Source organism: Epithele typhae (genome assembly GCF_022376455.1).
Source record: "Epithele typhae strain CBS 203.58 chromosome Unknown BXZ73scaffold_252, whole genome shotgun sequence".
Classification (NCBI taxonomy): Eukaryota; Fungi; Basidiomycota; class Agaricomycetes; order Polyporales; family Epitheliaceae; genus Epithele; species Epithele typhae.
This window is the reverse complement of record NW_025954443.1, coordinates 1-10,378: the sequence shown is the minus strand read 5'-3', so window position 1 is coordinate 10,378 and position 10,378 is coordinate 1. Positions and strand designations below refer to the sequence as shown.

Below are 10,378 nucleotides of genomic sequence, written 5' to 3'. Positions count from 1 at the left end.
ATATATCGAGTGGAAACGACAGTCGGTACATGGACGCCGTTCGATATATCGGATAACAAGGGCAGCCTGGTTCATGCAGCACACGTGTAAAAGGACATTAAAAGCATTGATAGGAAGGGTAATGTAACGAGCGGGGGCGATTACGGTACAGGAATAGCAGCAGTAAACGAATCTAGTGTAATGTTGTCAGAATGAGCTTGTGTATATGAGGGCAGTCAAGATCTCGATGCTCGTTAGTGACCACGAGATGGTCGTCCCGCCTCGACCTCGTCAGCATCGGACGTGTCTTCCGGCTCCCCTGACGCTGCGGACGTGTCTTCCGGTTCCCCCGAGGGTGTTGACCGGCTGGTAGACGAGGGACCTTCAACGCGAGGCGGATGGCGGCTGCGTTCGTTCGCACAGGAGGGTGAGTAGAGTCGGATGGGTGGTGACGACGCTTGCGACACTGACGGCTCATCATCGCCGGAGTCATCACCGTACTTCGATAGCATGTACTGGAGTTCTTCTTCCATCGCTTCAGGCTCGAGAACGTCGACCACCCGTTCAACATTGTCCGCTTTCTCGACACACCCGGAGTACGCTCTGCCGCCAATATATGGGGATTTAGTGGTGTTCTGCATGCATCATCACATGAAGATATAACCTACAGTCCCTGTTTGAATATATCACGGCGATATCTTCTCCAGAGGGACTTGACAGAACCGGAGTCGTAGTCACTGAGCGCGTCGAGATACTGATCGTATACCTTGTACTCGATCACAGCACGAAACGGGGCAGTGACTTTGAGCCCAGTCTCATACATCTTCAGAGTGTGACGAACCTATGACCCAAATGAATCAGCCTCGCTTTTCTGTTCTGTGAGCAAATCATACAAGACTTACCGACGTCAGGACAAGGGCTATGAGCTCATTCGAGATCGTCTTGAAATGATCCTGATAGATGCAGCCAAGCGAACTTGGATGAGAGAAGAATACCTCGTGGATGATCTCGGCGATGACTTGATGCTGGAAACGACCTCGTCCAGTGACCGGATCCTGCGTGATATGGAAGTTTGCCTCGGCAAGCACACACTGCGGGGACGGACACAGACTGACACACCTCGCAGTGGAACAGTTTGCCTTCGTTAGCGAGGAGCTTGGAAACCTGAGCCTTGTTGGCTTGCTTGTGCTGCTCGTTCCTTGGCGCCTTGCAGAGGCCGTAGGCTGTGGGGACTAGCGTTACCGCGGCCTTCTGAACGCGTGATCGAATGTTCGTGTCTTCTCCTTGAAGCGAACAAGATTTTATCGGAATGTGCAGTCTCAGAAGTTCAAAAGATCACTCACCAGCTTCATGTCCTTCCTCGTCAGCGTGTGGAAGTCATCCGCAAGGTCGCTGAGCGCAAGCGCTTCACGGAAGGCTGATTGCGCAATATTCGCGCGCTCTTGAGGATCCGGAAAGGGATTGGAAGTCGCGAATTCCACCTGTGCCATATCGCCCGCTTTACGCATTATCTTGTATAAGAGATCGTCGTTAACGTAATGCTTGTAGCGTTGGCGAGAGGCGTTGGCAGCAGCGCGTCGAGCAGCGCGTCGCTTGGCTGCATCGTCCTCTGTATCAGAATGATCTGAGAAGGCTTCCGAAGCTGAACGGCGTGCAGGGACGGTAGGCGATGCTGCGGCCATGGGAGAAGGAGAATACTGCCCTAAGAGCGTGAATATCAGTGAACGAGCGACATCGATAGCGTGACACGATCTAGATTCTATCCTCACCCGATGGAGGAGAAACCCGACTAGAAGAGATATCGAACATAGGAGCGGTGAATTGGGGTATAGTAGTAACATAATTGAGGATTTGCGGAGGGTTGGGCGTTTGAGGCGAAGGGATGACATGGGTCTGGCTGGGAATAGCGCGCGAAATTGGCACGTGTGGTTGATGGACTGTTGCCGTCATCTAATCGTCGAGGTGGTGGCTGAGTCGAGGAACGTATAACATACAGTTGAGATTGAATCACATACCATCCCGGCTTGCGACGATTGTACCACACCCAACTGGCCATCCGACGGTGACTCGGAGTTTGGTGTCGGAGGCGAGGGGTTGATGGGCCTTCGAGAACGCAAGCGCGGGTCAATGTTGAAGTCTTCGTCGTCCGATCCAAGCCCCATTTCACGGCGAACGTCGTCAGCCGTCGGGCTTCCGTCGTCATCGTCGCTACTAGTGCCGTCTCCTTGAGAGTGACTGGCTGTTCGTCCTCGGACTGAACCTGGCCGCATTGCATGAACAAGTGCTAAACAGGGAAACAAGGGGGCGGAACCATGTCACTACGAAGCAACGTTATGGAAACTTGACACGATAAACGTACCTGGATCTGCGTGTCGGGTTGGCCGCAGAGTGCGTTTGACACGCCGGCCCATGGTTGACGACTCGTTTGAGCTCGGATCCGTGCTGAGAGTCTTGTCGGCGTTGTCGGAAACATCCTGGGGCGACGTGTTCTCTTTTTGCGTGGCTTGATGAGCTGAAGATGAACGTGTCTGAACACCGGTGGTCTTCGCAGGTCTTCCACGACCCTTTGACTGTCCTGATCCCCGGCCACGGCGATTTGTTCCAGAAGTTCGAGACATCTGCGAACAGAGTTATGAATATAAGGATTTCATGGAAGCAGAAGAGATGCGCTCACTATGAGAATTAGGGGCGGTGTAAAATGAAGGCGGTAACAATAGGACAGTGGTGGTAGTGGATGCGGAGCAGTTGCCACGTCGGTTGAAACGCGAGACGCGAATGTGCTGGAGCAGCGGGCAGATTAAGTAAGCACACTCTCTTGCGCCCTCCTCAGACCGACTCCGACACGCTCACCGTCCTCTGCGTCGGACCCTCTATCTGCTGCTCTCTTTGTGCTATTTCTTCGTCGCCTTCGACCCAGCGCTGCTGCTTCAAGTGCTCATCCTCAGATACCTCATATACGGCCTATGTCAGCTCCGAGACCCCGTCATCTCGCGGGTCGTTCCCTTACCCACGCACCTGAGTCGCTGTCCCAAACCCGAAAAAGACCCCACTCGCCTGAACACGACACGAGGGGTGTCCCGGCTTCATCGGCGACAAGCACGAGGAACCAAGAGGCTGGCAGTGGTTCTGGTAAGTTCAAGATGACAGCTACCCTGCCGACCTGTGTCGCAAACTCACCGGATTATGCAGGGACCTCATCTGTGCACGATACTGCTTGTCCGCAGCCAGGCAAGGCTTACTGGCAGAGCCCTACAGTATTCGAGCTCGAGAGAGCAGCACGACTTCAAGCGGGACAGCCCAATCACGCTCCCATGGCCAGCCGGGGAGAAGTCCAGCTTGCGGACATCATCATCGAAGGGAATTTTAGTCAGGGGAGCACAGATAGGTTGCTGCGCAGCGACATGGTACGTGAGCTCGTATCTTGCATCGGCATTCAGGCATTCATTTTCGCACCTGGTTGTTAAGTTCTCTCGATGCTACACTTCTTCCCCACGTGAATACACCTCGTTTCGCGACTCCAAGTCTTTCCTGGACACGGTCGACCTCTTACCAGGTCCCCGAGCCTCGTGGTCGCTCATCGAAACCAGGATAACGGGGAATCGAGTGGATGAGAAGGGCGACCTGATGACAGAGGTCGTCTACTGCTGGGCTCGAAATCCTGTAGAGGTTGTCGTTGAGCTTCTCGGAAATCCAAACTTTCGAGGTGTTCAAAGCTACGCACCTCGCCGCGAGTATGTGGATGAGCCTGACAAACCGACTCAGTCAACCGACACTCCTGACGAGCGACGAAGATGGGTGATCAATGAGATGTCGACAGCGGATTGGTGGGCTCGTGTTCAGGTGAGTAAGAAGTCGTAGAAGCACAGTATCACGTGACTTACGGCGTATTATCAGGAAGAACTTGCAAAGCGTGGCTTTCCCGACGCCACGATTGCCCCGGTCATGCTTGCTTCTGACAAGACCCAGCTTTCTGTTCTCAGTGGTGATAAGCAAGCATATCCGGTCTATCTTACAATTGGCAATATCGACAAAGACGTACGACGGCAGACATCACAGCAGGCCGTCGTTCTCCTTGGATATCTCCCGGTGACGAAGCTTGAATGTTTTACTCCCTCTGAACGATCAAGAGCTGGTCATCGCCTCTTTCACCTCGCGATGCGGCAGATGCTCAACCCGCTTGTCGACGCAGGCAAAACTGGCTTATGGGTGACATGTGCCGATGGACAAGTCCGGCATGTGTTTCCCATCCTTGCAACGTACATTGCAGATTTCCCGGAGCAGTCCCTTGTCTGCTGCACCAAGAGCAACCGCTGTCCAACGTGCAAAGTTGAGTCAGATGATCGCGGTGAAATGCTTGACAGCTGCTATCGCAACCCTGACGAGACTCTGGCAGCCTTACAAGATATGTCATCCGACGCCGCACGGACCCAGCTCGGTCTACGCGATGTCCCTGAACCGTTCTGGGCGGATCTGCCTCACGTCAACATCTTCGGCTGCATCGTCCCCGATAGTGATCACCACGGGTGTTGGCGACCCGTACGGGTTGGCGGGTCGGGTGCCACGGGTAAGGGTCCGGGTCGTGCTCAGCTAACCCGTGCACCCGCAGGGTAAACCCTTCGCAACCCGTGACGACCCGTAGGCCCAGAACACATTATACATGTAATATATAGTCTTGAATTCAGTCAGAAGGTCGAGCACTAACGGTACACACGGAGTCGGCATGTTCCTGTGTGAGTGAGCAGGGTTAGTCGACGGAAACGTTCGTCGTGGGGCACTCACAGGGTGTGCGCGACATGGACTGACGCATGCTTGTGCGGTGCGAGCACCTCTGACGGCCGCGTATCCCCAGTGGCAGCGTCACCCGCGCGCCGCCTGGGGCTGGCGTGGGCGATGAATCCTGTCCGTGCTGGCGTGAGCGTGGGTTCGGTGGTGCGATGACGTGTCGTAGCCTGCGGGCGGGATCAGTGGGGCTGCAAACAACCTTGATTGGTTCCCGTCTCCGAACAAGATTGTCGATCCCACAGGGGTAGGCTGGCAGCAAGTGCGTGTGGTCTTGCACGTGAGTACTTGAGTTGTGGACAGCGGCGAGTGCGAGTAGCCCTGTGGACGAGTGACGTCGTTCTGGGCGGGTCATCGCTGTATCGCCAGGTGCCTGCTGCTCGGCACACCGATGTTCTCGCGCCATGGATGGTGCTAGAAGAGGTCTACGCCTCGCTCTACGACGGGTACCGGCTCGGGCTGCCCACACGCATGCGGCAGCTCGTCCTGCGTGTGCCGGGCCCGCGCGACGCGGAGGGCGCGGTGCGCGATGAGGGCGGCGCTCCGGGAGGCGTTTGGAAGGGGCACCGGGGGCAGTACGTGTTCGGCTCTCAGAACGGGAGGGGCCGGGTGGGGGACATGCAGTGGTGCTCGTGGAGGTTGAAGAAGAGGGCGTGGGCTGCGGCTGAGAACGGCGGTTCTCCAGCCGCGCATCGAACATGTACGAGTGCACGGCGAGCGCGTGCCTGTCCACGTCCGGGTCCTACACCGTCCGGGCATGCGCGTGAGCGCCGCAAGAGGACACGGAAGGCGAAGTTGAAACTCACAAAGGGGTGGCCAGCCCAGAGCCTGGACAGACAGCCAGGCGTGAAATTGGAGCTGCCGAGGGGCACGCCGCGGGCCTGGGGTCGAAGCAAACCCTCCACCGCTCCCAGACGTTCCCCTGCCGCGCATTCAGGCTCGTCCGCCGGTCGCTCCACACCCACCAGTCCTCCTCCTGCCCCTAAACGCGATCCGGGAGTGCCGTGCGCCAGTCTCAGTCGCCATGCGCGGGCGGGTGGGCGGCGCACACAGTGCGGTACTTGACAGAGTCGGCTGTCGGCCCGCGGAACAGGATCTCCTTGGTGCGGTCTACAGGCAAGGTGGGAGCTCAAAGCTATGTTTCTTGACGAAGGCGATGAGGAGGAGCTTTGCGGCGAGGGTGAGGGGGGGCTCGGCAATGCAGACGAGGTCGCCGAAGTGGGTGAACTCGTGGGTGATGTACACAGGCTCGCGGTAGAGGGGGTATAAGCCGTGCGTGGTCTCGGTAGCGGAAGCCGTACATAGCATACGGCCAGACGTGCTTTGCGCCAAGCTTAGCGCGGAGGGCGGGCGGGAGGGCGGCGAATTTTTCTGCGCAGAGGCATGAAGATCGCGGGGGAAAGCGTAAAGGGGAGTGGGGACATACCCGGTCAGAGAGCGAACAAATTCTTGCAGCTCCCGACGAGCCAGCCAGAGGTGGACTCGCGGGGTGCCCAGAGGCAGTCGAGGACATCCATCGCGCATTGTTGTGGAAAGGCGCTCCCTTTAGATCACGCTTTGAAAGAGTGCATGGAAGCGCACCTTTGTATTGCACTCCCACTGAGCCACACCGCCTCCACTACGTCTCCGCAAATGCGCCAAGGGGGTGAGGGCATATGGAATTGTACTCTGTTTAGGTTTGGCTGATCTTTGGGGGTTACCAAGAAGCAGATAAGCAGAGGAACAGAGATAGGAAGGGGGAGGAAAGGAGAAATCGTGAGTCGCGCCTGGCAGGCCGTGCGCGTGAGCGCCGACTCCGGCTGTCACACGTGACTGACCCGTGGTTTCAAGCGCCGTACCCGAGCGTACCCTGACCCGTGAGGCCACGGGTCCGGGTTTCGCGGGTCCGGGTACGGGTCGAGTCAAAATTACCCGGGGGTGACCCGTGGTGATCACTAGTCCCCGATGTTTTGCACCAACTCCATAAGGGCCTTTTCAAGACCCATCTCGTGCAGTGGGTCTCACAGGGCCACGAGGACGAGCTCGATGCACGGTTTGCCCGTGTTCCCCCATACCCCGGCCTCCGCGTCTTCACGAAGGGAATATCCAAGATCTCGCAGTGGACCGGGAACGAGTTCCGCCAGATGGAGAAGGTCTTTCTCGGTCTCGTTGACGGCCTCCACGACGACTCCCGCATCTTGAAATGTGCGCGAGCTGTTCTCGACTTCATCTACCTCGCACACTACCCATCCCACACCGTCCTGACATTGGAGCAGATGCAAGATGCTCTCGACCTCTTCCACACGAACAAGCAGGTCTTCTTGGACCTGGGAACATGGGATCACTTCAATATACCGAAACTCCACTGGGTTTCCGCCCACTACACCTCCTCAATCTACGACTTTGGTGCATGTGATGGCCTCAGTACCGAGACCTCCGAGCGTTTGCACATCGACTGTACGAAGATGGGTTACCGTGCCTCCAACAAGAGGGACTACCTGAAGCAGATGGTTGTGTGGCTAACGCGACGCGAGAAGATGCGTTGGTTCAAGAGTTTCCTTCGCTGGTGCGACACGTCGCCTATCACTCTGCATCCCAACTCCCCACCACCTGCGTCGTCACAACATGCAGCGAAGACGCTGTCAGGCACTGCTCTCCCAGCTCCCGCATCCGAGGAAAGTCAGGTCATGCATCGTGCTGCGAAGAGGGCTTGTCGCTCATCGGAGTCAACATCAAGTCATCGTGCTGAGAGCACTTCCTCCTCTCCGACCATAGTATCCACTTCTTCCATGTCGTCACCCCTGTCCTCGGAAAAGAGCAGCGATGACAGATCCCATCTTCAAGTACGCATGCATGTCAGAATCACCACTAGCGAGATGACTAATGTAGTCACGTTTCACAGGTGGAGGACTTGCCGTTTGGAGACTACGAGATCGCCCGTCAACCTGGCCTCGGGATCAAAACCGGCGAGGAGATCGTGTCCAACTTCCATGCACCGTCTTTCGGCAGTGCACTGTCTCTGTTTTTGCAGAGCGAAGGCGCTCCCGTAAGACGAGTATCACCCGATAATTTGCTGAAACATCGCTATGGTCTCTTCGGCCGATTCAAGCGTGTACTGCCGTCGCTTCGTGGTACGAGAAATGACACCCACACAGACGTCGTCCATGCAACACCGGGTGACGAGCGAACACCTGCAAAGCAAAGCACAATCCTCTATGTTGAGGATCGTGCCGGAGCGGAGACAATTGGGGTGCAAGGTGTGTTAGTTACACTTAATCATTGTAACATCGCATCGACGAGGGAGTCCCAGGTTATCGTGTTGCCCGAGTTCGCGCGGTATTCTCACTGCCTCCTGAACTACAGGCACTGCGGGATACTCCGACAGACCCAGACGCCCACCTCGCCTACATTGAACTTTACACGTCGTTTAAGCCGCGACCGGAGGAACCGAGCGGCTTATACGCAGTGTCTAAAGCATACACACGAGGTATTAGAAGGGCAGCAATCATTCCTGTCACAGACATTTTCCGCAGCTGTCATCTACTGCCTCGGTGCAGGGAGCGGGTCAACCGAGCGTGGTCATCCACGACAGTACTTGAAGAATGCGAAGAGTGGTTTTTGAACACATACATTGATCATCACATGTATTTATTTGTTGAATGACGCATCCCCTGCACGTTACCGGACATGCGCAGAGCACGACCCACGAATGCGAGTGTTCGGCAAGCACACGCCGCGCTACATCCAATCCCCGCATATATCTAGCATCTCAATGTAGACCCGACGAACCAACACGTCGCTGACTAAGCGAGGTGAATGAACCAGGCGCGAAGAGGACTCTCAGAAGGGGAAGATGGCCCGTACCGATGGCGGCCAAATCCTTGACTGGTTGTTCGGTGACGCGGACGGGTGCTTGAGGTAAGCCAGGGATAAGACGCATCTGCAAGAGGAAGGCCGTCAGCGAATCTTCCGGGGCCGGCCTGCCCTGAAGGAGTTCGAGAGGCCTGTACAGGCGGTCGAGGGGGCAACAGTGTACGTCGAAACCCAGCCGTCGACGCGGCCGCGCGCACCACGACGCGCGTCACACATGTCATGAGTTTGATCCATCCATGTACCCAACACTTTTCATCAATGTATAGTCCGCATCTACCAGTGTATCTACAGAGTTTCCCTCCTCCACACCTAGCCGGATGGATACCCTGCATGCTGGATGGAAACCCTGCATGCTGGATGGAAACCGTGTCTCAGGATCGAGTCCCGGTTTCCAGCATGTTCGGCGAGGATTCCGCGCTTTCCTCCGTGATCCGAGATTCCCGGGAGCACGCGGCTGGAAAGCGCCGTCTCAGCAACGGGGGCGCTGGAGCGATGGAAAAAGCTGTATCCACACGGAGTATAGAGTGTTTCCTGATGCTCGCACGGGTGTGAGTAGAGTACTTCAGGTACTATGCCTGTCTACTGTCTCGGCGCACGGGTCGGCGGCCGCGCGGCTTGTGGCGGATGCACCCTCAATTAGTACTTAATACATCCGATACCGCTGCCCACACCAGCTGGTGCATGAAGCCGAAGCTGGCACGGCGCGTGTAGTGCCCCCGCTGCTAGGATTGCGCAGCGAGCTATGTCGTGTCCCACGAAGGCTAGTATAACTACAACACCTCGAACGCTTCGGTTATGTAAGAAAGTATATGAGCTATATCCTTCGAATACCGGTACCTCATTCCGACGTCGACTCCCGCCTGCGGAACATAATCTCCACAGTCGGATTGGGGACCACGCTGTCGTCGATATACAAGTTCTCCGGACGCGTCGTCGCGCCCCCTGCGAGCTTGAAGTCGTAGTTGAGGATGATGTACGCAATCAAGACCTTGAGCTCGTTCGACGCGAAGAACCGTCCGGGGCTGCGCGTCCGGCCCATCGAGTCAGTTTCCACGAAATCGGCACACGACGAGAAAGGAGCGCACCACGCGTGACGTCCGTGCCCGAAAGGGAGGTACTCGGGCGAGGTGTTGACGAACTGGTGCTTCGTCGCCTCCGCCTCGCTCGCCTCCCGCATCCGCGCCCACCGGAACGGGTCGAACGAGGCCGCCCCGGGGAGGATGCCGTCGTCAAAGTGCGTGCCGAAGGACGACGCGGCGAGGTTCGTGCCCTTGGGGATGAAGGTGCCGTCGGCGAGCGTGATGTCCTTCAGCGCGAAGCGGGTGAGGGAGACTGCGAGACGCGTGAGCAGGGAGGAGGCGAGGGACGGGAGATGGGCTCACAGACGCTGATGCCGTTCATGCGCTGGGACTCGCGGAAGATGCTGTCTAGCTTCCACATCTTCGCGATCGCGTTCTTCGTCCAGCCTTCGGCGGCGACGATGGGCTCGATCTCGGCCCGGAGGGTCTCGACCCACTCGGGCTTGGTCGCGAGGTAGTAGAGCACGTGGGTGCTCGTCTGCGAGAAGGGTGCAAGATCAGTAAGCGTCTGGAGACTAGGAGACGGACGGAGCACGTACGTTGGAGGATGTGTGGATCGCGGCGAAGTAGATGTCCATTACGCGCTCGACGATCTGCATGTCCGTTTGACGTTGCGCGGGGGCCTCTTCGATGAGCCATTGGAGCAGATCGGTCTGTGAGGATTCAGTTCGTTGAACAAGATCGGAAAG

The 10,378-nt window shown here is 57.0% G+C and overlaps 3 protein-coding genes across 3 annotated transcripts; 2 read left to right on the top strand and 1 right to left on the bottom strand.

Moving 5' to 3' along the window:
• Positions 1–233: 233 nt before the first annotated feature.
• Positions 234–1,469, bottom strand: BXZ73DRAFT_109502 (uncharacterized protein; the record flags this gene model as incomplete). The annotated part of the gene is made up of 6 exons (XM_048017296.1): positions 234–384; positions 451–582; positions 648–820; positions 882–1,034; positions 1,099–1,230; positions 1,323–1,469. 6 exons carry the CDS (start codon positions 1,467–1,469, stop codon positions 234–236), a joined length of 888 nt encoding a protein of 295 aa, XP_047870753.1.
• A 1,821-nt stretch (positions 1,470–3,290) lies between these two features.
• On the top strand, positions 3,291–7,787 carry BXZ73DRAFT_109501 (uncharacterized protein; the record flags this gene model as incomplete). The annotated part of the gene is made up of 7 exons (XM_048017295.1): positions 3,291–3,383; positions 3,445–3,819; positions 3,874–4,014; positions 5,128–5,280; positions 6,726–7,580; positions 7,640–7,716; positions 7,769–7,787. The coding sequence occupies 7 exons, from the start codon at positions 3,291–3,293 to the stop codon at positions 7,785–7,787; spliced, it is 1,713 nt and encodes a 570-aa protein (XP_047870752.1).
• Positions 7,788–8,037: 250 nt separating this feature from the next.
• Positions 8,038–8,400, top strand: BXZ73DRAFT_59234 (uncharacterized protein; the record flags this gene model as incomplete). Its single annotated transcript, XM_048021679.1, has 1 exon — positions 8,038–8,400. A coding segment is annotated over one exon (363 nt), but the record flags the coding sequence as incomplete, so codon positions are not given.
• Positions 8,401–10,378: the final 1,978 nt, after the last annotated feature.